Source organism: Misgurnus anguillicaudatus, chromosome 7 (assembly GCF_027580225.2).
Source record: "Misgurnus anguillicaudatus chromosome 7, ASM2758022v2, whole genome shotgun sequence".
NCBI classification, from domain to species: Eukaryota; Metazoa; Chordata; class Actinopteri; order Cypriniformes; family Cobitidae; genus Misgurnus; species Misgurnus anguillicaudatus.
This window is the reverse complement of record NC_073343.2, coordinates 34,326,093-34,353,693: the sequence shown is the minus strand read 5'-3', so window position 1 is coordinate 34,353,693 and position 27,601 is coordinate 34,326,093. Positions and strand designations below refer to the sequence as shown.

The 27,601-nt window shown below is 39.2% G+C and overlaps 1 protein-coding gene across 7 annotated transcripts in view; it reads right to left on the bottom strand.

The window, feature by feature from the left end:
- myt1lb (myelin transcription factor 1-like, b) overlaps positions 1 to 27,601 on the bottom strand; it is a 102,282-nt gene that overhangs the window by 49,521 nt on the left and 25,160 nt on the right. For 3 of the 7 annotated variants that reach the window (XM_055172342.2, XM_055172344.2, XM_055172347.2), the window contains exons 2-4: positions 21,586 to 21,679; positions 19,203 to 19,251; positions 19,022 to 19,055 (exon numbers count right to left, since the gene is read on the bottom strand). The exons of 1 other annotated variant lie outside the window; for it this stretch is intronic. In XM_055172342.2, coding sequence (XP_055028317.2) covers positions 19,022 to 19,055; positions 19,203 to 19,251 — 83 coding nt within the window. In that variant the 5' untranslated portion in view covers positions 21,586 to 21,679. Of the gene's footprint in view, positions 1 to 19,021; positions 19,097 to 19,202; positions 19,252 to 21,585; positions 21,680 to 27,601 lie in introns of all 7 variants that reach the window. 3 more of the 7 variants (XM_055172343.2, XM_055172348.2, XM_055172345.2) reach the window with 2 other exon arrangements.

Here is a 27,601-nt window from a genome sequence, read left to right as displayed (position 1 = left end):
GCACACAACTACATCTAATGACTAAAAGATGATGATGGAAATCACTGGGGTATATATACACAGATGAATCGGGGTAACAACACACACTTAGACAGAATTAGGGTGAGGAAACATGGAAAAACTACAAAGACCAGAGACATGGATTATGCAACAAAAAATTTATAAAAAATGATTGCAACATGTAGTGAATTCAAAAAATATTGCCAAGTTACAAATCATGCTTTTTATGCTTTATTTGGTTGGGCGTAATATGCATCAGGTGTTTAGTGAACAGCTGTAGGCAGGTTTATAAAAATGTTGGAAGCCCATACTGACCCAAAAACATCTCTCCACAGTAACACCAACAGAAGATCCAGAAACAATTCTGCTACTGATTATTCATTACTCATTGTCACATGTGACCCTGGACCACAAAACCAGACGCACAGGTATATTTGTAGCAATAGCCACACTGTAAAACAAATCTTTGCTGCCTTCATTTTTTTGTTGAATCAACTCAGATTCACATGTCATGTCAACTTACTATTATTTATCTTGATAAGGGATAAGTTGCTACAACTTATAAAATGAAGTTGACTATATTTCATAAGTTATAACAATTCATATGTAGTTATAACAACTCATCTATTGTCAATATAAATAATCGTAAGTTGAAATGACCTGTAAATCTGAATTGATTCAACAAAAAATAAAGGCAGCAACGTATTTTTTATAGTGCAACAATACATTTAATGGGTCAAAATTATTGCTTTTTTATGGCAAAAATCATTAGAATATTAAGTAAAAATTATGTTCTCTGAAAAAGTATTTTGTACATTTGCTATTGTAAATAAATACTTTTTTTATTTATTATTAGTAATATGTGTTGCTAAGGACTTCATCCGAACAATTTGCTTAATATTTAGATTTTTTTTATTCTAGATTTTCAAAGTTTATGTATTCAACTTACAGTTGAGATGCAAATATTTTTTTAATTGACCCTTATGACTGGTTTTGTGGTCCAGGGTCACATATGATTATTTTTTGTGATGTTATTAGAAAAAACGTTATTGCATAATACACTGCAATGCTTCAGTTCTTTCATTTAAAGGGGATCTGGTACATGTGAATTCCAAAACAGTTATCAATTAAATGCGGGGTGCACAATCTCTGAAAGCCAATGTTGACATTTGAAATCACCAAAACAAACACGCCCCTACCCCAATAGAATCTGGACCTTTTTTTGATAGACCCCCCCCACACACACACACATACGCAACTCAGGCAACGATGTCAGTTAGTAGACACGCCCCTTACTGCTGATTGGCTACAAGTATGTTTTGGTACTCGGCCTGATTCCCTTTTCCAAAGCGTTTCTCAAAAATCGTGCACCCCGCCTTTAATGCAATTAATCTTTACCATGAAAGTAAAATGCTTTTGGTGATATAATCTATTTTGTAATAATGAGAGTTTGCTCTGTGGATTGTAGAGCGTCTTTCTGTACATTCACTGCTTCTGTTGCATTACATAAAGACATTAGTGTGCTTCTGGGTGTGAAATGTTTTGGTGGTAAATCCAGATCCAGACAAATACATCAGTAACACAGTAATGCTACTGTTGTCTCCTCCTCAAGTCATGATAAACATTTGCAACCAGCAGTCACATTTATAATGGTATTGTGTGTGTGTGCCTGCGTGCGTGTGTGTGTGTGTGTGTGTGTGTGTGTGTGTGTGTGTGTGTGTGTGTGTGTGTGTGTGTGTGTGTGTGTGTAGGGGGCGGGGTGTGGAATCGAATTTGGGTCTGAACCAAGTAATCGAACCAAGTGTCGTAGATTAATGGTTAAAATGTGTGACTAGTTTATAACCTGGCTGACCTTCCTGACATCGGTCAATACATTAACCAATAAAATCACAGCACAACGTTGCGTCTACACATTATTTTCACACTTAGATCTGATTGGTCTTTATTACCATACATAAAAGCTGAAACTATTATATTTATGCAGTTATTCTGCTCTGTTCATTCCTCATCTGTAATCTGGTTTGCTTCTACTTATCCTTTCGCCAGTCCTTTGCTAGCACACAGTATATAAGTAATATCAATAATCTATTTACTGCTCCTATAATTACTATGCATTGAGGCAACGTGGTGTAGTATCAATCCATCACTGGCCAGTTTGCATATGGATGTATTCAACAAACAAACGGTATATGACATTATAGTGGGATATTTTTAATATGGCGTGACAGTCTGTTATTCAAAGAGTTAAATATAATATGTGATAGGATTCAGGGTATAATTATATATGAGGAAATCATATACAAATGCCGCTAAATGCCAACTCCGTCAAAAAATGTATAATGATATTAACCAAATGCTCTCGGCACGTATTATGCATCTTTCAAATACTTTCACTTCAAATCTGCTTAATCCAGGCCTCAGGCCATTCAGAAATACAAGTTTGTTTGCAGAATCCATTCAAAGTCTGATAAAAATGCTCATTTACAAGAAAACTGCTCAGATGCAAAAGGTTTTGCATTTGAGGTCTTCATATATATATATATATATATATATATATATATATTCCTGCTTTTTTACAGAATGCAATAAATCCATTTCTGATATTACAGCGGACCATTCACGCAATGTAAACAAACATGGCGGCGCGCTGAGTACACGGAGTCCTAGTTTTCCTCATCTACTTTGTACTTCGTGATCAACAAACAAAACAAAATAATACTTTAATAGCATTGCCAAACCTGTGATGGTTTTCTGTGACGGGAAAGAAACGTAAGCCATCAACAGCTAATAATTTCCGCGAGAGGCACTCGGGAGACGGGTGCTTGTTCTCCAGACAGCATCAAGCTTCTCATGCTAAAACATTGTGTTCTTACAAAGTAAGTGTTTTGGTTAATGCCATTAATGTTTATTTTTTAATCATTGTATACCACTAGTCAACTAAATAAATATAAAATGGTAAAGATGAATGCACATTTATACATTGATTTAATAGATTTATAGCATTTTGAAATAAAAAACTGTCATGGATTTATTGCATTTTGTGGAAAAAATAATAAGTTTTTATAATAAATCTTTGAAAATCAAGTTATGGATTTGAATTTTTTATAACCTAAAGATGCTATGTGAAAGTTTGTAACAGAAAATAGTGGTTTTCATCTTGTCACTTTCTTGGTATAGAAAACACGTTTTTATCAAAATTTGTCAAAATGGATTTATTGGGTTTTGTAACCAAACTCTTCTTATATATATATATATATATATATATATATATATATATATATATATATATATATATATATATATATATATATATATATATATATATATATATATATATATATATATATATATATATATATATATATATATGCATATAAAATATATATGCTAAATAGCCTACAAGTTAATTTTATAAAGTATATTTTTGAAGTTTAAAATATATTTATTTTTAACCTTTTTTAACTGTTATGTATACAGGTTCGTAATGTAAACAAAGATTTTCAATGCAACGTTAATATTGAAATATATGGAGGGCTAAATATTCTTTTTTTAAATGCTTAAAAAAAATTATTTTTCAAATATTTTTCAAAATATATAAAAAGTGGGCAAAAATATATCTGTGAAAAATATATTTGTGTAAACATATTTTAAAATATATTTCAGCAAATATATTTTTTGGCCTTTTTTGTGTATTTTGAAATATATGAAAAATATTTTATAAAATATTGTTTTGCTGTAGGAAGTGGCTTAAATACCAGTGCGAGGTTTCCATTTGAGTTTTCAAGGATTTTTTGAAATTACTTTTCATAGGTTAGTAAGCTCACATCCATAACAGAAAATGTTGCCCATACACCAAAAAATATATTTATAATATATTTTTAAACATATTTCAAAATATGCAAAAAATGGCCAAAAATATATTCACTGAAATTTCATTTGGGAAATTTGTTTACAAAATATATTTTTACCAATACATTTTTTGGCCATTTTTGTATATTTTGAAATATATTTTTAAAAGTAAATACATTTTAAAGCATTAAAAAATATATTTAGCCCTCCATATATTTCAATCCAAGGAAATATATTCACGTTGCATTAGAGGAAAAACTTTGTTTGTGTTACGAACCTGTAAACATAACAGTTTTAAAAATATTTCAACTTTCAAAAAAAAACTTAATAAAATGTACTTTTTATGTTATATTTAAAATATAGTTAGGCAAAAAAATATATTTTTGCCATATGGGATGTAAAATGTAAAATTAGAAATGTATTTGCTTGCCTTTAAAATACATTGATACATGAAGGTTAAAACTATTATTTCCAAATTCAAAAATATATTCAATTGAGCATTACTTTCTACAAAATTTATTTAGCATATATTTAAAATATATTTTTGGCCAGAGAAATTTACTTTTTTTGCCGTATGAGATATAACGTTTCTTACTCATAAAAATCTATAGCATTTTTATGTATGTAACATTAGCATATATAGCTTTTTTAAACGTTGGACAATGGAAATCCTTTGTGATCTTAAAGGGACAGTAAGTAGGATTTACCCCCATCTAGTGGTAAAATGGTACTTTTGCATTCAAAGAAATAGTGCTCTCTAGCGCCTCGCTTTTCTAAATGCGTGTTGCAACTACCGTAGCCGTTATGTAATCACTGATCTCCTTGTCCGTTTCAGCTGGTTCACGTGTTCTGAATGAAAACACGTTGTGGAAACGCGTTTGTAGGCTAGTGCTTTTTGTCGCTCTCTGCTATTATAGTTTATAAATATTGCGGAACGACATGGAAGCCTCATTGGATTTACCCGTTCAATGTAAGTAAAGAGAAGAAATTTTAAGCTTACAAAGAAAAGTCAGATCATTGGCAGAGGTCATTTGACACCAATGATGATGACATATTTATGAATAAAGACATTGATTTTGATTATTAAAACACTTATAACCCTACTGTCCCTTTAAATTGGAGATATTAAGTTGGAATATCCCACATCTAGCTGTGATTGGCCGACAACATTAGAGATTTCTGTCTGAAACGTTGTTGGCGTCAGGAGAGTGCTTATGATTCCTTGAAGTGCTGTAGGCATTTTGTGGGTAGCCAGAATGTTTGGAAAGAAAAAAGACCGGCTGTAAACCGCAGCGCTCTCATTATCCACGGTTTCTTAATAACAAATAATAACAATGGTGCTTTGTTTTACCTCTCGCCTCATGAATTATTCAGCTTTCACAGATTTACTCCTGATTCTTTTATGGAGCAACTTGTGCAACCTCGATACTAAATGTCACTCAAAACATTGAAGTCACACAACGCTGCTGTGGTTATTTGCATGTGTGCGTGTTTGCCATCGACACTGAATAATGCGTGTCAATCGTATGCTAATGGTGCGCGATCCGAAACTCAAACTGTAAGAGAGCAGCAGTTTTTTCCTGAATGCCGCTTATCCCAAATCTTATCCCTGAATCTCATGAAAACACAGCTAGGTCATATTTCATTTCAAAACGTTTAACTTTCAAGGCTTTGTATGACAAATTCATATTAATGTAGCCGGATGTTTTTTTTAATAATTTTAATTATTTATGCATAAATGCAGTTTTTAAACTTTATATCTTTTTCTGATCCTACACTCCAATTCATATCTGAATGCACTGTGCCATTTTCTCAACATGCAATTATTTGAGATGTTATGTCGCTATGGTTACACGTTTTCTCTATAATTGCACGTGTGATCTCATGGGGTACATGAGGTGGGTTTCAGGGTCGATGCAGACAGGAGGGTGTAACTAATTTCTCTCATCATAACTAACATCTTCCTCTAACTCATACATCATCAGAGACAAAGATCTTCGAAAGGAGTCATTTATCTGCAGATGTTACTGTAATTTCATAGTCGCTTGAAACGGCTGCAAAGATTGCTTGTAACAGGTGCAAAGCGGTTTCAGCCAACAGCAACCATGCACAGTTATCTAATCTCTGAATTAGTTGGTTACGGGAGAAGTAGATTCATGCTAAATATCGGCTACTTTCCTAACTAAATGTTATAAAGTGTAACAGAAAATATTAAATTGTGGTTATCACGTGCTGCACATATGACAATGGGTTTATATTTTGTGAGCATTTGAGTATTTGAAAATATTACGAACAGAGTTTTTGAACATTGAGCATCGAGAGGATATTGTGAACACTTTCGCAAAGTGTCAAAAAGACTAATTAACATATTAATGATCCCACCTTAACACTGCAGCTACTGCTGGAGAGTCAAAACACTTTGATAAGCATGCAAATGAAGAGAAGCAATGATCCCAACCGTGAAAGAGAGAGAGAGAGAGAGAGAGAGAGAGAGAGAGAGAGAGAGAGAGAGAATGGATTGAAGCGTTGTTTTGTTTATCTTTAATTATCTGGTTAAAGCTGCTGGTGAAGGAAGATGAAAGCACAGCAGCAGGTGCACTGTACTGCAATCTTTACCTTCCATCTTTTTATCAACTTCCACTTCTCAATCTTTCTTTCACTGATGCCGATCAATACAGCTGAACCCGGCTGTCAATCAAAAGTCTGGTGATTATCAAGCTAGCCGTCAGATGATGGAGGTGGCGTGATTCAGTAAAATACTGCAGAGAGGTTTTGATGAAGATTTATTTTTAGAACATCAACAATATAAATGATTATTTTATTGGTGCTTGCATGATGCCGAGATTATGTGGGCGGTTGCCATGTTGTTGCAATGACTTTATAATGCGCCTTTGCTGTTTTAAGGGTTTTCTGGATGGTTGCTATGTGGTTTCTTATGTCTTTAGTCTCTATGATAATGGGATTTGTAGGCTCTGTTTCTATTTACTGAGAATGTGGAGTCTGATCCAATATTCACTACATATCCTCTTATATAACAACCATTTGTTGACATCAACATTTAAAGGTGCCATTTTTCTGATCAAATTTTCAAACTTTAGTTGGTGTGTAATGTTGCTGTTAGGGCATAAATAATACCTGCAAAGTTATAAAGCTCAAAGTTCACTGCCAAGCGATATATTCACTTTTCAAGGACTACAAAGATGGCTGGTTTGGACTACAACTCTTTCTCAACTCCTTAAAATACAACCTAGTCTCACGGCAAGTCGTGTTATAGTAACAAAAAATTTGATTAATTTATTTATGTTTGATGACACAAATTTCCTGTTTCGTGTCTCTGGAGACGAATGTCTTTTTCGTCCTTCCCAATTTCTACCATTGGCTGTTTGTGTCTGTGGCACGACTTTCTTTATCGTGTCATTTTATATTTGCTTTCTATTTTTTGACCATTGTCGAATGGGGTTTTTGTTAGAATCACTTTCTGCGACTTCCTAACCCAAACCCCAACTCTAACCCCAACACCACATGAGAATAGTTTTAAAAGTGGACGAAAAACATGTAGAAACCAATGCATAAAATTACATCCTAATGCAAACCCCGAATCTAACCCTAACCCCAAGCGACAATGATTTAAAAAAAGGAAAGAACGATGAGAAAAAAATAGAAAATGACATGATAAAGAAAGTCATGCCACAGACACATTGAACAGCCATTGATAGAAATTCGTGCTGGGAAGGAATCAACATTTTCGTTACTATAACACGACTTGCCGTGAGACTGTGTTGGAAAATATATGCAACATTAACGTAATATGGTTTTTTTTGTAAAGGACTTTTGTTAGAGATCAGATTCAGAGCGAGATCAAAACATACACAGAGTTTTTAATGTTGATTATAAAACGGCTCGTTCTGGTTCTTCATTCTGATTGGTTGAAACGCGTTCTAAGCCGTGATAAAATACCCCGGTAAACCCACGGTTCAGACCGCATCACAAGTATCATTGCGCCACTGTTGCTGCGTACTGATTTATGAAAATAAACACCACAGTCTTTAATCATTTTTTAATTTTTCTACCTTTGCACAATTACGGCGATATCCAGATAAATGTCAATAAATAAAACATTTCGTCAATAAAGAGAAAACATTCTCTGAAGTTTTTTTTGTCTTATTGATATTTCCGCTATTATCCACAAGATGGCAATCTTACGCAACTTAAACACTGAGGCATTCACTCGACACAACAGCGTTGTGGTGGATTTAGCGTGACGTGTGTTTTGATCAGGCTCTGAATCTGATCTCTTACAAAGTTCTTCACATAAATGGAATTATCTCCGCATTTAGCTGAAAATTTGAGAGGTGATAACTGATAAGACAACAAATGAAGGTAGGATGAAAAGTTTTTTGATGTTGTTGGAAAGCGGATGGACTGTTCTTACATTTGATATTTTATTTTTATTATGTTTATTTAAGGAAGATAATTTTTCTTTAAGACATTCAACTAAAACTGGGTGGCAACTTAAAAAAAAGCTGACGGGGAAAAAGTTAAGCATGCTTCCAAGCATATTTGATCATCACTTCAACAGTTGCACGATATAAATGTTAATGTATAAATTAGATGAATGTTGATTTATAAAATAAACACCACAGTCTTAAATCATATTTTCATTGTGTCTTTGCTGCGTCTCTGTTGTTTGTGAACTGGGCTCTGTTGCAGCCACACTTGATTCTGAGGAACTACTTTGTTTGGCGGAAGAGTAATATTTATACTAATATAATTACAACTTATTTGTGTTTTATTTTATAAAACCCCGCTAACGTTATGCATATGAAGTAACCGTTTTATAAACGCAATAAACCCCTCGAAGCGTCGGGTCACCAGTGCATCCTACAACAGCCAAGGGGTTTAGGCACTCCGCTTTGTGTCGTGCCTAACAACGCCCCTTAGCCGTTACAAAACGCACCGGCAACCCACTGCTTCTTGGGGTTTATTGCTTTAGTGAATGCTTCAGTGTTTTATAAGCTGGATAAGAGCGCCACCTCGTGGATAACAGCGGAAATTTCAATTGCCGTAAAAACTCGTCATTGGCAGGGAAGCATTTTTCTTGATTGACGAGATAACTCGTCAAGGGCGGGAAAGAGTTAAATACAGACAATTTATTTAATAAATAATTGCAAAAAAATTATTTGATTGTTATTTGATGTTTTAATTTTTTATGCCCTTTTTAGTCTGTCCACCCCTGCCCCTGTGGAGGTCTTTGCACGCCACTGCTGCAGACATTGTTGAAGATGTTGTATAGTATATTTTCACACACAAGCTGGTAAAACATTTTTTATTCAGACATTCTGGTCTTCCTGATGTGTTTACTGTATAACTGTATTGATGAGAAGCTGCACACAAACAAAAAATCCTGCTCATCTCCATAATTCCTGTTTAGCTCAGTGGTAAAGCATTGTGTTAACAGCGCAAAAGGTCATGGGTTTGAACACACATGGACTGATAAAAAATGTATAGCTTGTAATGCTGGATAAAAGCATCTGCCAGATGCATAAATATAATATAAATATAAATAAAGCCAAAGTCAACACACCACTCCTTGATGTATGAATACAAACTTCTCCTCTGTGCTACATAATCTATGGCTTACATGAGCCAGAAATAAAATATGAAGTGGAGATCTCTACTGTATGTTGCACAGCCAGAGATTACAGCAGAAGATTCATGCACCAGGATTTCTATTTAAAGGAGGCACCTTACAAAAAAAAGATTCTTCATGGGCCACTTTCACACCGAGTAAAACCATTAAGAGGCTTTCGAGCTATAATTCCTGATGAAACGAAAGAACCTGGAGATCAATAAAGGTCACGATAATGAAAACAAACTACAAACAAGATCTATTTAACCTGCTTTAACATACAGACAAAGATTACAGAAGACCAAAACTGATGATTTTTCTATGAAAGGGCGACCAATTCCTGCATGTGAAGATCTACTTGCCGGTAATTTTTAAGTGAAGCTGGACTGTGATTTGCTGGTTTAGATGTGTTTAATTAGGTTTGGATCTACACTGTAAAAAAATTATTATGTGCAATAGTAGATTTAACAAAAAATAATGTGTAATCTATATTAAAAAAAAAATGTTTTTTTTAATAAATATTTGAGCAAAAATAACAAAAATGTAAGTAATTTGAGTAATTCTAAATGTACACATTATTAAGTAAATTTAACTTAATTTTATTATATATAATCCACTTAAATTTGTAAGAAGGAAATAATACTTTTGTGTTGAAACTGCGTGAAGGATTTTGGTAAACATAACTAACTAGGGAGTGAACTTTTAGTTCCCTTTCAGTCGGTCACTACGACGTCACGTCGTGACCGACGAATTGGGAACCGCTTCGCGGGTGACCTATCTGCTTCGAGAAACCTTTAAAACGCCAATGAACTTGGCATGCAGATAATTGCATCTGCCGGCGCCGCCCCGCCGCACAGCTATTTAATGAGCGGCAGGTGCAGTTATCAAATCAGCCTTTTAGCTTCGAAAGCTGGCAGACTGACTGCTCACGAGAAGCTACTCTCTGCTCTTTGGAGAACTCTGCGTGTTCGATTTGGTTGGGCAAAGGCATTTCAGCGGAGGCTCGCGGGTGTTCCACCTCTCTTTTTAATTTTTTGACTTTTTTCTCACTCTTAGTTGAGTGTGTGCGTAGCCGTTCCCCTGTGTGCTTCATCAACATCAGCACATTAAAAGAGTATTTCCTCTAAAAGAGTATTGCGGTGTTCTGCGTCTTTTTAAAGACAGCATTTCACTTGCACTGAGACGGGAGCGTCTTTTTAAAGATGTCTTTCTGTCCGTGTTTCTGGATGCGGCAAATGTATGGGTCCCCGGGTGGCCACGATCGTTTTCTCTCGTGCGCAAGAGTGCATGCTGAGGCTGCGATCGTGGAGGGTTCATACTCCTAAGAGAGCATGAACCTCTTGGATGGCGGAGACGGGTTTCGTACCTCCGGGAACGTTACCCCCGTTTTTCTGTTGCGGAGCCCCGTTAAAGATGCGGTGGCAAAACTCCGGAAATCTTATCTCCGTATAAACGGTGCTGAATCGGTTAGCTGGTTCGTCCAGTGACTCTCAGCACCCCCATCCACAGCCAGAGGTGCCGTAAGAGACGGGTGGTGCGTGTTCTACGCGCTCTCGTCCTCTTTCAGTCCTCACGAGGATTCTATGTCTGTCACAGCATCGGAGAGGGGGTCGTCTATTCGGTCGCCGACTCGGACCCACTCCCGCCTTCGGGTTGGGTAGGGGCTTCCGTGCTCGACCCCGAGTGGCGGCCATGTACGCTCGGGAGCGCGGAGACGGTCTGCGTGGAGCGGAGAGCTCCTCCCCCACCGCACCGTCCCGCCTAGATGATTGGCACTTCAGGACTGCAAGAACAGCCCCGACCTTCTGTGCCTTTCTTCCCGGGGTGCATGTTGGTTGACACGGTTGTGGAAAACTCGTTTTTCTCCCGGAACCGATCGTTCAGCCATCACCTCTCACCTCTCCTGACGGCGGGGCCGCTAAGGTTGCTGCTCCAAGAGACCAGCCTCCCTCCCCTCACAGACCCACGGGCTTGTGAGAGGCGGCCTCTGCCGTGCGCGCCATGGCGTGATGCAGGTCCGCCAGGCTAAGGCACTGAAGGATCTGCACAGGTGAGGTCACGGTCCGGCAACTAAAAAATCCTGTGTGGCTCTGACCTGGCGCTACGTGCGACTGGGTTCACCCCACAGGCCGCCGGACGTGCTATGCCCACCCCCGGTGGTCCAGGAATGCCATCTCTGGTTGTGTCTTGCGGGCATTAAGAAGGTCGTTAATAATCGTCCTAAATGTTCAATTTTAGACCAGCCATTTCGGCGACGCGGCTGAGAGTGTCCAACAATGATCGGCCGCTTTAGAGCAGACTGAGGCATCATGCCACGTCGGAGCCTAGCTGCCCCCTCCGTTACGTCAGTATATTGGTCTGCTTTTCGCCGAGGGCGTCCTGCTACGGCTTTTTTTGTTCCTTCATCCCGGCAGCTCTGAGGAACCTGTCGTAAGCAGTACACCCGCCCACTCAGCCCGCTACAGAGGTGGAAAATGAAACTTAGCGGCTCTGAGTCGGGCGATCTGAAGATGGAGAGGATCGCTCTTCAGGAGATGGTGAAAGCATCATTCTCCCCCCCACCCCGGAGGAGGGCCGGGTGGGGAATCCTTGGTTTCGTTTTGTGTTCCGCCGACTTCAATCGGCACCCACTAACCTCAAAGAGCGAATTCCTCTTCTTTCTCCAGATCACCGGAGGCATATAGGAGTTTCGGACGGGCTCAAAACCCTAAGTTCTCCTCTTCCTCCTTCGCCAGCGGATGTATCGAGCGGGACATCTACAAAGGAGCCTTTGCTCAGCATCCATCAGCGGTTTCGGGTGAGTGTTTCATTACACACAACATCTCACAATGCGGCCAAAGAGCACGCGTCGTTGAGCTCCCTGTCTCCGCTCGCCACGGGTACACACATCGTGCCGGTAATTTCCTCTCGCTCGGTATCTGGGGGCCTGGGAAGAGCTTCCCAGCCCGTCGCGTTGGCTTTTACGCACGATCCGTCTCGGTTACGCATTCAATTTGCCCGGCTACCTTACAAATATTCAGGCATTCGCTTCACCACGGTGAAGGCTGTCGATGCGCACGTACTGCGTGCGGAGATTGCTGTCCTATTGGCGAAAGGACGCGATCCAGCCGGTCCCTCCAGCCGAGATAAATTCGGGGCTTTACAGCCCTTCATTGTACCCAAGAAGAGTGGCGAGTTGCGTCCGATCCTATATCTGCGCGTACTGAATCGAGAATTCACAGAATTCACATTCACAGAATGCTGTTCAAAATGTTTACGCAGAGGAGCATATTTTAATGCATCCGCCCATAGGATTGGTTCGCAGCCTTCAACCTGAATGACGCGTACTTTCATGTCTCCATACTCCCCCAACACAGGCCGTTTCTCCGGTTTGTGTTCGAGGGGAGGGCATATCAGTACAAAGTCTCACCGTTCGGGCTTTCTCTCTCTCTCTCTCTCTTTTCCTGTGTCTTCATGAAAGTTGCGGATGGCGCACTGCAGCCCCTGAGAGAGAGAGTGGTGTTTGCGTTTTGGCGTATTGGCTCATAATAGCTCAGTTTCGTCAGATGCTGTGCACACACATAGATCGTGTACTTAAACACCTCGCTCGTCTCGGTCTTCAGGCCAACTGGGGAAAGAGTAAACTTTGCCCCGTGCAGAGAATCTCTTTTCTCGGAAAGTAACGGGATTTGGTCGTTTTAGCAACACGTCTCATAGAAGCGCGTGTTCAGTCAATTCTGGCTTGCCTCAACATTTAAAGGCAGGGTTGCGGTTCCACTGAAATAATTTTAGAAACTTCTGGGGCATATGACAGCAGCCGCGGCCGTGACACCGCTCGGGCTGCTCCATATGAGACCGCTTCAGTGTTGGCTTTATGACCGAGTCCCGAGGAGAGCGTGGCTCACCGGCTTTCTCAGTATTATAATTACATCGAGATGCCGTCACACTTTCACCCCGTGGTCAGACCCAGCGTTTCTCAGGGTGCGGGTGCCACTGAGAGGTCTCCAGGCATGCTATTGTTGGCAAAGATGCCTCTACCACGGGGTGGGCAGCCACGTACGGCGGGCTCGTCGCTTCGGGGGTCTGTTCGACATTCCAGCGACATTAGCATAAATTGCCTCGAGCTGTGCACTGTATATCTTGCGCTCGTCCGTTTCGTCAACGTGATTTGATGCTTAAGATGTAGTGCGCACCGACAACACTGCGGCTGTAGCGCATATCTATCGCCAAGGCGATTTGCGCTCTCGTCACCTGTCGCATCTCGCCCGTCTCTCCTCCTCTGGAGTCAGAAGTATCTGAGGTCTCTTCGTGCCATTCACAGGTCGGGGTCGCTGAACACAGCGGCAGTCGCGCTCTCACGAGCAGCGCGCTCCGGCGAGTGGCGACTCCACCCCCGGTCGGTTCAGCTGATTTGGAAATGTTTCGGCAGAGCGCAGTTAGATCTGTTTGCTTCTTCAGAGACGACCCATTGTCGCCTGTTTTATTCATTATCCGAAGGAACACTCGACGTGGATGCACTGGCACACAGCTGGCCGCGGGGTTTTCCCCAGTAAGCTTTATTGCGCAGACACTGTGCAAAGTCAGGGAGGACGAGGAGCGCATTCTATTAGTTGCGCCGTACCGGACAACTAGGAATTGGTTTTACAGAGTTCACTCTCCTCGCGACAGTCCCTCCCTGGCTGACTCCTTGGCACATTATGGCACCCTCGCCCCGATCTGTGGAACCCCCCATGTGTGGTCTTTGGACGGGGCGCGGAGGTTTTAGGTGGGTTACCCCAGGCGGTATCTAACACCATCGCTGCAGCGCGAGCACCGTCTATGAGACAGGCGTATACGCTGAAATGGAACCTGTTTGTTGTTTGGTGTACCTCTCAGCGAGAGGACCCCCGAGAATGCTTGATCAGTATTGTGCTTTCATATCTCCAGCACCGCTTGGAGAAGAGGCTGTCACCATCTACTATTAAAGTAGATATCGCGGCAATATCCGCGCATCACGCACCTATAGACGGTAGATCTGTGGGTCAGCACGATCTGGTCATTAGGTTTTTAACAGGGGCACGGAGGCTGAATCCTTCGCGCCTCCCTCTATTCATCCTTGGGACTTGTCCATGGTGCTGAAAGTTCAGCACTGCCCTTTCGAGCCTCTGCTGACGGTGAGCGTCAAGTTTCTCACTATGAAAACTTTGACGCTCCTCGCATTGGCTTCTATTAAAAGGATAGGGGATTTTTATGCATTTTCGGTCAACGATTCGTGCCTTCAGTTCGGGCCGGCTGAATCCAGCGTTAAACTGAGACCCCGGCCGGGCTACGTGCCTAAAGTTCCCACCTCTCCCTTTAGGGATCAAGTGGTGAACTTACAAGCACTGCCTTTGGAAGAGGCAGACCCAGCTATGGCTTTGTTATGTCCTGTACGTGCACTACGTGTGTATGTGAATCGCACTCAAAGCTTTCGGACCTCAGAGCAGCTCTTTGTCTGTTACGGTGGTCAGCAGAAAGGGAAAGCTGTCACTAAACAGAGGATGTCTCATTGGATTGTAGACACAATCGCCCTGAAATATGAGAAACAGGGCATTCCTTGCCCTTTTTGTTTGAGAGCCCATTCAACCAGAAGCGTGGCTTCATCTTGGGCTTTGGCTCGTGGTTCCTCGCTTTCAGATATTTGTAGAGCTGCTGGCTGGGTGACACCTAATACGTTCACTAGATTCTACAGTGTTCGTGTTGAGCCGGTATCCTCTCGAGTTCTCTCGTCAGATCAGTGAGAACATCGAGGAACGGCTCCTGTGTCGGCTTGGAGCCTTTCTTTTTGGCTGCGCAGAAACCGCACCATTATGGAAGGCCATTAAGGCAAAAACGTTACAAAAAATGTTTTTTGTCTTTTCCACCGCTTGGTGACCGATGTTGCGGAGCATCGGCTGCCAGCCTCTCACTAGATGTATTCTTGACTATCTGGGTGAGGCTAGCGCCCACATTGCGCCCCCTAGTGGTTTCTTTGTGAGTATTTCCGTGGAAAGTTTATGATTTACCATGTTTCCCTTAGCGGAGTTCGTTCCGCGCCTCTCTAGTGTTGCTAAGAGAGTGTATTTTTATAGACCTCGTGTCTTTTTATCCATCACCTTAGTGGTAGACCCCTAGAGGGTTTTTCTTCCGCAGCGATCTTAGTCCCGCCTGACGAGTTCGCTTCCCAGTTCGCCTAGTCATTATCGTGGGTTAAGGAACAAGTAGTGACCGGCCTCTGCTTCAACCCCATTTCCGTTCCCTTAAAGAGGAGAGTCGGAGGGTTTATGCAGGCACTGGAAGGGTCAGCTTCAGTGGCGCTTTGGTAGGGATTCCCAATTCGTCGGTCACGACGTGACGTCGTAGTGACCGACTGAAAGGGAACGTCTCGGTTACATATGTAACCCTCGTTCCCTGAAGGAAGGGAACGGAGACGTCACGTCCCGTCGCCACAGTTTGCTGTTCCACTGCTGATATCGGCCGGACCCTTTCCTTCTGTCCAGCTTTCTCAGCAAAAAAATAGCTGATTTGATAACTGCACCTGCCGCTCATTAAATAGCTGTGCGGCGGGGCGGCGCCGGCAGATGCAATTATCTGCATGCCAAGTTCATTGGCGTTTTAAAGGTTTCTCGAAGCAGATAGGTCACCCGCGAAGCGGTTCCCAATTCGTCGGTCACGACGTGACGTCTCCGTTCCCTTCCTTCAGGGAACGAGGGTTACATATGTAACCGAGACGTTCCCAGCATGCTTTTAATAAAAAAAAACAATGTGTGTTAATTCATTCAGTGGGCAATAACTGTGCTTATGCCAGTACTGAGACCAGTCCATTAAAAAAAGCCTTTAAAAAGTACTTAAAAATATTATGTATAATTTTGTTACCAAAAATGTTAGATATCACATATTTTTTACAGTGCACTTTTACTTAATTTAGTTCAGTAGATTTACTTATTTTCCATATGTGTCAAATTTACTTATAATAAAAGTTTATTATACACTGAAAAAATGATTAATTCATTTTTTTAAGGTAAGTGGTTGCAATCAATTTATTTAAGCTACATTTAAACAAAAGTTTTTATTTTATTTTAATTTCCAATTTTTTAAAATGTAGCTTAAATAAATTAATTGCACCCACTTAACTTTAAAAATTGAGTAAATTGTATGAATAATTTTTTTTCAGTGTAAGTACAAAACTTTTAACAAAAAAATTAAAATTAAGTAAATTCTACTTGTTTTTTCAGTGAAAATGAAAGTATAGATCTCCAGAAACAGAAATGAGCGATCATCACCATTACAATTAACTTAAACTTTATTATACTGTATGATGATTATATGTGAATGTGGACCACAAAACCACTCATAGGGGTCAATTTTGTGAAACTGAGATTTTTACATCATCTTAAAGCTTTTCATTAATGTATGATTTGTACAGATAGGACACTATTTGAGATACAACTATTTGAAAATCTGGACATCTGAGGGTGTAAAAAAATCTAAATATTGAGAAAATTTAATTTTTTTAATTTTTTTAATTTGACTTAAATTTAAAAATTTAAGTCATTAGCAACACATTTCACTAATGATAAATAAATGTTAAATATATTTACGCTAGGAAATTAACAAAATATCTTCATGCAACATAATCTTTATCCTAATGGTTTTTGGCATAAAATAGATAATTTTGACCCATACATGCAGTGTATTATTGGTTATTGCTACAAATATACCTGTGCTACTTATGACTTTGTGGTCCAGGGTCACATATCATTCAGTATCAAAATAAGGATGCAGAAATGTAAATCAGTGAATTAATATTCTGAACGATTGCTGCATTTAAATAATCGTGGCATTCAGCGTTCCAGCATGCTAGCAAGAAATACATTTTGTAAGCATACAATAGAGAGGAATACACATGTACACAATCGACTCCCACCTCACAGACCGCTGGCTACAGGATTACTGGAACAAATGGAGCGGTTAAAAGGCTAAACCGAGCTTTTTCAGATCATATTGCAATCAGGTTGAACATGACTGGAGTCTCTTTATTCCTCAGGCTGTGTACGCTCTGTGTAAACTCATTTAAGCAATGTACCAGCCACTCTGTTCATGTCTGCTCTGTTTAGCCCTCAGGGATCTCTGCATCACTTCAATGGATGCAAAGAAGTTCGAAGACATGCAATGCACCGCATGTTGTATTGCAATAAGGCGTGTGAAAGCGTTAAACAGACACAAACATTGCTTTCTACAAAAAGCATTTATGCCTTCACTGCATACAGTTTTCTCACTGAACTGCGATACATTAATAAACAAAACTACCCCAAATCCTAATTTCCATATTGCCTTTGGAGACAGAAGAGTGTGAGTATGCATGATTAAAATCTGAAACCCCATTCACACAGACCTTTGGTCCCGGAAAATACCCGTAAAATTGCCAGACAAGCGTCTGTGTGAACACAAACTTGTCCCGTTAATCTTCTGGGATCGTTGCCGGAAAGAGGACCTAGTCAGATACATGCACCCTCTGTATGAACAAGAAGCCGAAAGAATGCCGTAATGGGCGTGTCGTAGTGAGGATGCGCGCATCAGTTATGGTTCAGCTCCTTACAACGAGAGATAACATGCATATAAACATTCTCCACGAGAAATGTTGCAAACTAGATTTGATGCAGTTATCAGGAAATGATAAATGAGACGCATAAACAATGACGCACGTGCCATAGTGAGGACGCGCGTGTCATGGCAACATGAAGTTGGCTCAACTCTTTAAAATAAGGAATTAAAATAAGGAACAACATTCACAACGAGAAATGTCAGCAAACTGGACTGAAGCAGATATCAGGTAAGTTAGCTCGTTACTTACTGCGTTGAAACGGAGATCATTCAGCAGCATAAAAGAATATCGCGTCACGTGCTCATTGAGCTATAATAATGGAAAATACTCGCGGGTCATCCCAACAAGATATATCATTCAGCTCCTCAAAATGCGGGTTTTAAATGCATATAAATAAACAAGCTCGTCAAATATCCACTCTGAAGCTGAGATCATTCACCAGCATTAGAACGGCGCGTCACGCGCTCCTTTATAATCTTATCATAAACAAAAATGCACGCGAGTGGTTCTTGGAGAGAGAAATAATATATAATATGCTAACTTCAGACGCTGCGTAGAAGAGAGGGCGGGACTTTCAATAGGTCATGTGTCTTTCCAGGAACCATCAGATGCCGGGCAATCATGGCAGTGTGAATGAACAAAAAAACTAAGGGTCCCGGAAAAATCCCGGATGCCTTTCCGTGTATTTTACGTAATGTCTGTGTGAAAAGGGCTTTAGTGTTATGATGGACATGCTACAGTCATCGTGGCTTACAGAAGAGTGTGAAATAATTTTTTTACTTTGCACTAAATTTAATTGAAAATGAGCTTTTTGAAAAACAACAACAGTATTTTATCACCACAATATGAGCCATAAGGATACAACAAAAGCTACGAAAACAGAAGGTGAACGGGTAAATGTGATGACAGCACTGTGCATTGACACCATGCTCCATAGAGATGCAGTCTGTTAATCCACTCACCTGAATATCTCCTGTATGGCTGGCTCCAACGGGACTGTGAGGAAAGAGAGAGGACAAAGGACGTGAGAGGTCATTCTGAAGGCGAAAAGAAGATTAGATTATCAGCCAAACTAAAGGCCGCGTTGAACATATCGTCACATTACATCTCTGCGCTACGTGTGAGTGACAGAAACCGAAATACCTTTTGAGCGTGTGCAATGGCGCTTCTCATCTGCTACATCCACCTCCATCTGACAACAGACACATAAAAACAGTTAGTATATCAGGACTGCACACATCTCATCTGTGCATTTTAGCTCAATCTGCTTTGCCACAGTGATGTTTATGGGTGGGGATATGGGTTCACTGTCGCTTTTTTCTAATAATCATACATTTAAAAATGATTCAAAACATACAAACTCATATGAATTAGCCGTCTTGTGAAACAGTTATGAATTTGCATGAGATCAAGCTGGAGATGCAATGTAATTTAAGCATTTGGCAGACGCTTTTATCCATTGTGACTTTCAAGCTGTACATTTTATCAGTATGGTGCTCTCTGGAAATCCAACCCACAACCTCATGCACTGCTAACGCAATGCTCTACCAATTGAGATACAATTTGTATATACTGTATGTAATATCATATATCCAATTACACCCTGGCCAAGACCCCTTCGAGCCCCCCCCAAACTATATATATTTAAATAGTTAGTTATATTTTATTTTACAAAAACAAAATAGGTGAAAGAGAAAAAATATACCTCTGAATTGCACAAATCCTTAATTAATCATTCAATATTGTTTATACTTGACGCGTCAACATGAGCGCTTTGGTGCTAGGGTGGCCATTCGTGCCAGTTCCGCCGGACACGTCCCAAACATGTTTTTGGGTTTGTTCTCCGGAAGTCGCGTTGCTCGGCCGCATACGTCATCGAGGTTTTCACATTTCAGTTAAAATACATTAGAAAATTTGGATTTATTTCTTTTAAGACATACAGTCATTTTAGTTTCATTCTTACCTTGAAATGTAACGGTTGCTTTTCTGAAATTAAACCCGAAATATTAAACCTTGATGACGTATGCAGTCGACCAACGCGACTTCCGGAAAACGAACCCGAAAACATGTTCGGGATGTGTCTGGCTGACCTGGCACGAATGGCCACCCTAGTTGGTGCGCTGGGCAAAACTGACATCAACGCGGAGTGGGCGGTCGTGCGCGAGGTGTGCATGGCAAGCCTGTGACGCATCTCTTTGATCGATGCAAAACACTGCATATACTACTTATCTGACACTTAAAGTAGGGAAACTTTGTCATTTAAAACACAAATTAGTTTACTACGGAGCCTCTAAGGGGACATGGAGCAAAAATTAAAGTTTAGTTTCATGTGCTCGCGTGAAAATTTCATGTGCTCACGCAAAACCTTCATGTGCAGAATTTTTTTTTAAGTTTAGTTTCGCGTGCTCATGTGAAACTATCGCACGCGCGTGTGAAAGCGAAAGTTTAGTTTCACGTGAGCATGCAATAGTTTCATGTGAGCACGCGAAACTAAACTTTAGATTTTTTTACTCCAATGTCACCCTAGGGGCTCGGTAGTTTACATATGATTGAGAATGATGAAATTAAATTATATTAAAATACAAACCTTGAGATTTCTGTATTGTTTGTTTAGTAAAAACATTAATGAAATGATAATGTTACATAAGACACATTTAAGAGATTGTTGTTTTATTCATGTTCTTATATATAAAGCTTTGATGTTACAAGCACCAGGGTTGCTCCAGCGAACAACGTCTTCTATCCTTTAGTTTGTGTTGGTTTTTGACTCGATTGCTCAAGTCGCCCCCTGTCGTTTCAAAGAGTAGTGCAACAGCGTTCAGCGGAGGCTCGCTGTGAGGAGCAAAGCGCGAGTATAAACAAACCACCCATCTTCTGTGCAAGCAGGGGCGCCAATTTGCCAATTCCCTACACAGTGAAATGATAGATAATAGAAAACTGCTTCGCGGTGCCGAAGAGGATTTTGCCGCACGCCATGTTTCATGAAAAAATGCCGCCCGGTACTGCTGGCTGGTTCGCCCGTGCCGAAAACGTTACTGCATGAATTACAATCTTTTTTTAACAGGGCCAGATCAGATTTTTTTCTCAAAAATGAATATAAAAGCCAACAAAAATGAACTACAACAATGTCTCCACAATTAAATCTGATAATAAAGGATGCACCGATATATATCACCTAAAATTAATATTGGATGAAAAAAGCTATTTCTCAAACTATCAGACATTAGCTGATTGTATAAAAACAGCCAATTATCAGGACAGATTATATCCTGGGAATCAGAAGGGTCTGAAAAATGCATAATTTGTGTGACAATGATAAACAAAATAAATAAAAAGCAAAAGTATTGATATCTTTTAGTCGGTTTTTGAATACTGGTATCGGTACAGCAAATTTTACTTATAATACTTTCTTTATAAACAGACAGATATACAGAGTAATTGATTGATTGATTGATTGATTGATTGATTGATTGATTGATTGATTGATTGATTGATTGATTGATTGATTGATTGATTGATTGATTACCTGATGTAATTGCAGGTTTGTTTTCTCTGTGGTTCAGACCTCTGTTTACTCCTCTATAGTATCTGACTGGTCACTACTTCTCAAATTTCATTTTCTGCAATGTGAAAAAATGTAAACATGTAATCACAGACTCGATTCAGCATGCAAATGACATTTACAATGAGACACAGGCAGTAATGCACGAGAGCAGCTTCTGCACAACACACACTTCTTTTCTTATTTAAAATGATAATAAATACATTCAAAAATCAATCGTAAACTATGAATTTGTATGGCTCATTAGAAATATTGAAATATATACTTTAGGCCCATTTCCTAAAGTATATGACAAATACAGTTTAGCCTTTGCCTCTATTTCAAAGAGAAATAAATAGCATCTGAAAGAAACAAAACAGCTTATTTTGTACAAAGCACATTCAGAATGATTATTTACACTTTTTAAATGGTATAGGTAAGGAATAATTGACGACGGGCCATTGAATTATAAGAAAATAATGCACACCAAGGTGGTAATGCGGCACGACGCGAAGCGGAGTGCCGTTACACCGCAGGTGTGCATTATTTTCAATTATACCACGGGTCTGTTGAATGCTGCATTCTGATTGGCTGAGAAATGTTCTATGGGTGTTGATTATTTTTCTGTAAACTGCACACCTAACTTGTCAAATGTCTTAAAAATAGGCACCAGAGCAATGTTTGTGTAACCGTGGTATAAGTGGAATAATTGACTCCGGTCCTTTGAATTATTTCGTCGTGCCGCATTACCACCTTGGTGTGCATTATTTTCTTATAATTCAATGGCCCGTCGTCAATTATTCCTTACATAATTCAAAGGACCGGAGTCAATTATTCCGCTTATACCACGGTTACCACAAACATTGCTCTGGTGCCTATTTTTAAGACATTTGAAAAGTTAGGTGTGCGGTTTACAGAAAAATAATCAACACCCATAGAACATTTCTCAGCCAATCAGAATGCAGCATTCAACAGACCCGTGGTATAATTATTTTTAACCAATTCTAATACAGTGTAAATGTGAAAATAATACAGTAAAATAAACATAAGTTAAATTCAAGACAGACAATCGATGAATATACAGTGTCGTCTTATCATCTGTTAAGGTGATACTAACAATTCAGTAAATACAAGAAGAGCATTTTAGTGTCTGCAATTAAAAATAAAGACATTTAAAATAATATTAAAATCTTCTGCCGCAATGAGTCTGACCTCAGCACAGTTTGATATCCAGAGAGTATTTATTAAAGGCAGAATTCAAATCTCTTCTGTGTATTTGTCTGTATAAATTGAATATGGTTTGTGGACGGAGCAGATGAATGAATGGAGAACAGTTGTGTTTGATTGTTAAGTCTTTGTTGTGCGTTTGTATTCACAGACACTAATTAAAATCAGTGAAGCGAGAGGTAACAGATGATGTGTTACTGGTGCTATAGTGAAGTGTGGTGGGGCAATGAAGGATCCCTCAGGGATCTGGTCAACACAGATCCGGCCAATCAGAGATCAAACACACAGCCACGTACCATTGCCGTACACAAGCCAAGTTCACATGTTAAAGATGTATGTTGCAAAATGTTGACAGATTTGTCTTTCAGTCAGATTTTCTCATGAAAAAACTGATAAACTTTTGGGTCTAAAATCTGTTTTTGCTTCTCAAGTTTTAAACTGTATCCCGGTAGCCCAAACTGTTGACTGTTAAAAATCAATTTAAACATTCTACTGACTTTTACATTTTAAGCATTTTGAGTTGCTATCTTTTCTTGAATGAACGTTTTGCTTTTACTTGTGGTATAAATGTTGCATATGAACTGTATTTACTTAAGAAGAACTTCCCAATTCTGTCTTTCTGAAACCATCTTTGTCTCCAGGGAACACGCTGAAGATTCAGTCCCCATGGAGTCCTCATGCATAAAATAAAAAAACTTCAAACGTTCTGATAATGAATCAGAAATAAATGGTGAGAGTCATGGTTATAGGATTAAAGCATCGTGATGAAGCTCAGTAGTATCTAGTATGCTGAGAAGAAGAATAGAAGATAGAATAAAAGACACAAAAATATCCACATTGAAAGCTGAACCATGTTACATGTTTAAACATTTTGGCCATTTATGCAAATCGATTTATTCATAGGCAACCTTGCAGTAAATGAAGACAGTTGCCTATAGGCTTCCAATTAGAATTTGGCTGAAAATATTACAATAAGATAATGAGCCAAATGTCATTTACTGCAATTAGATGTGAAACTAATTTGGGATTTGGGAAATGGGAAAACAACCAACTGATGTCACCGCATGCAGAGTTAAGGTTATGTTAAATTCCAGATTGCAACTTAAATCAAATTATCATTTAGTAGACACTGATAAAGGAAACATTTAAAGTGTCTTAACTTGGACATTCCAGGGTTTTAATCCTTAAGATAAGATGAACCTCATTCACACAGCACTTTGGTCCCAGAAAATTTCTGTAGACAAGCCTCTGTGTGAACGCAAACACGTCCCGTAGATGTTCTGGGATCGCTCTGTAAAGAGGACCTAGTAACAATCTTAGTGAGGACACACGTGTCATTGCAACCAGAAGTTATGGTTCAGCTCTTTGAGACAGGGATTTAAACGCAGATAAAAAATCATGACGAGAAATGTCAGCAAACTGGACTGAAGCAGAGATCAGGGAGCTAATCACTATCAGCGCTAAAGCTGAGATCATTCACCAGAATGACTCGCATCACGCGTTCCTTAACCTCCTAAGACCCGGTTTTGGTTTGTCTTTTTTCAGATTTCTACCAGCTATTTTGGGGTTAGGAAGAACAAATAAATATATAACCAAATTGTTTTTTAAGAACATGAAGCAGTGTATATGTCCATGTTTGTGTACAACAGGTTCCACTTACACAGATTTAAAGGAACAGTATGTAATACATTTATATCAATGAATCATAAAATGGCCCTGATATGTCACTACACATTAAGAAATAATTTTCATTTCAAATACTTAGTTAGTTGGTTAGTTGGGTGATTGCAGGACCAGTTTTAGCCACAAGCTTTGTTATTGCGATACCAGTTTTGGCCACAATCCTACATACTGTTCCTTTAACTATTATGGTGCACATATATGGACATCCAGGTCTTAGGTGGTTAAAGGTGCACTGTGTACATTTTAGCAGCTTCTAGTGGTGAGGTTGCGAATTGCAACCAACGGCTCAGTCCACTGCTTTTGAAATGCAAGTTATGGTAGCCGCCACCAGACAAACATGTCATCTTCGGGGACAACATAGTAAAAAAAGTTTGTCCGTTAAGGACTTCTGTAGAAATATAGTGGCACAAAATGGCGACTTCCATGGAAGGGGACCCTTGGTTTGTAGATAAAAACGTCTCGTTCTAAGGTAATAAAAACTAAATATTTGATTATGAAAGGTCTTTATACACCCCTGATAATATAGTTTTGTATATTATTGTGCATTTCTGTCAAGAGATCCTTCTAAAACTTACACACTGCACCTTTAAGATCTTATAATAAACAAACATGCACGGGCACGTTTTTTTTCAGAGAGAAATCACGGATAATTAGCAAACCTCAGACGCTGTGTAAAAAAAGTGCAGGACTTTAAATACATCACATGTTTATGCCATTTTCAGTATGAATGCACGCACAGATTCCGGAAAATCATTGACTGCATGAATGAACCAAAAATCAAACAATCCCGGACAATTCCCAGACACATTTTCTGTGTATTTTCCGTACACTGTAAAACATTTCTGTAGAAATTACAGTATGACTAACTAGGTATTACTGGCAACTAGCTGCCAGTAACTTATTGTAGATTTTACATTTATGTTATTTACTGGTAACAGTTTGTTCAAAGTTAAATGAACATAAAACATTTTCAGTCAAATAGATAGACATATGCTGTTTTAATGCTTAAACATGAGTTTTAATGGATAAAATTATCGAGTACAGGGGGACTGATGTGTCCACATGAGTGGAAATATATATATATATATATATATATATATATATATATATATATATATATATATATTGCACCATAATACTTAATTCTGTGTAACTGAAACCTGTTGTACACAAACGTGGACACGCACTGCTTCATGTTCAAAGAAAAATATTTGGTTATTATATTTATTGGTTCTTCCTAACCCCAAAATTGCCGGAAGAAATCTGAAAAAAAAGACAAACCAAAGATCGGGTCTTAGGAGCTTAAAGGACAAACCATGACCCGAACTTAACGAAACCATGCCTGACAAAAAAAAATATTTTCGGGATCTGTAAGTGTGGGTTGAAAAAACATATATGTCATATAAACACATTAGTATCACACAAAGCTTTCTAAATAACATTTATACCCGAGGATCTTAATGTCTGCTCTCTTAAAGTCAGCCGAATGTCTTATTTTGACTCTGCAGGTATACGGGTTTGGAAAGGTCGCAAACGATCGAGCCTTCACAGCCATGTGCTGCTTTATTCCCCAGGCGACTGCGGTGCACAGTATCCATCGCTCACTGGCGGGGCAATTACCTGCTCACACGCTTACAACCCACTGCACAATGCTGGGACGGACGGGAAATTCAGGTGAAAGATGCCAGGCAGCAATCATCAGGAGAAAGAGAGGCCATTTTCTTTCATTTAGCATCAAACAGCAGCACCAGACCTCTAATTACACACCGAGTGTCAGCGCGGCCAGCTGAAAGCTTTATTATTCCACTGAACTGAGCTCAGATCAGTTCTGTACTGATAATCCTCTGAGAACAGAGCAAACTTCTTCAACCATAACAAAGAGAGAGAACGCCATTGTTTATGAATCAAGTCAAGCTCTATACAAATATCCGACACCATACAGCTCTTCTGAAATCAAACCATATCTTTGTAAGAACAGCGAACCTTTATGACAGATCAGCAGTCAAACACTCACAGGTCTGCAGCACATCCTCATGTTTTATTTCTCGATCCCCATCACTCACAAACACTTGAATACCTTACAGTTTTTTCCTCAATGTTCCTCTAGAGCTGAATCCAAAGATGTTCATGATGAATCGAATGAGCAAAGATATAAGCTTTATCTTTTCTATCTTTCCATTTGAATTTGAATATACACCCTACTGAAAATCCAGCTAAGACCAGCATAAGCTGGTAGCTGGTTTTAGCTGGTTTAAGGTGATAGTAGCTGGTTTAAGCTGGTCCTCCCAGCCTGACCAGCTAAGTCCAGCTGGACCAGCTTAAAAGTGATCAAAACACAGCTAGACCAGCTTGCTACACCAGCAAAACCAAGCTTGGAGACCAGCTAAAACAAGCTCACCAGCTTATGCTGGCCTAAGCTGGATTTTTCAGTAGGGCAGACATAAAATTGTCCAAATTCTGTGGTTTGTCCATGGTTCTACCCTACATTAGTTTAATATAAAGATACATTCCAGACCCGTCTCAACTTTCAAAAACACAAAGCGTCCTTTTTTGTACGATTAAATAGATGTAGCATTATTATGTTTTTACAGCTACAAATCGTAAAACAAATCTTTCATGCTGTAAAAATAGCTGTATAATTTCCTTTTAACTTGATAATTAGTTACCAAGTTACCACTCTAACCCATCAGAAACCTTACCCAAACCCTTTATATGCAAAAAGTTTAATAATACATAATGTATTTTTTATTGGTTATTAATCCAAGAGAACATTAATCAAGCTTCTCTCTGTCAAGGCACGCATATTTAAAGTAAGTACATCGACTAAAAGATGACCATGTTGCAAATCTGTTACATATCACACAATCAGCATTTGATATCACTGCCGTAAAGCAATGTGTCGTAAAGCTTCTTGTGGCGCAATATTTGAATTAAAACTTGACATTTACACTGTTTACACTGAGACCAAGATCACTGGATAAAGGCCTGAATTTTGAGCCGTTTGAATCATATGAATTTTAAAGATGTGGATTACAGCAAATTAATAAAATTAACATCTTTTGTGAATTTATGTTGTGTTTTGCTGTAATTA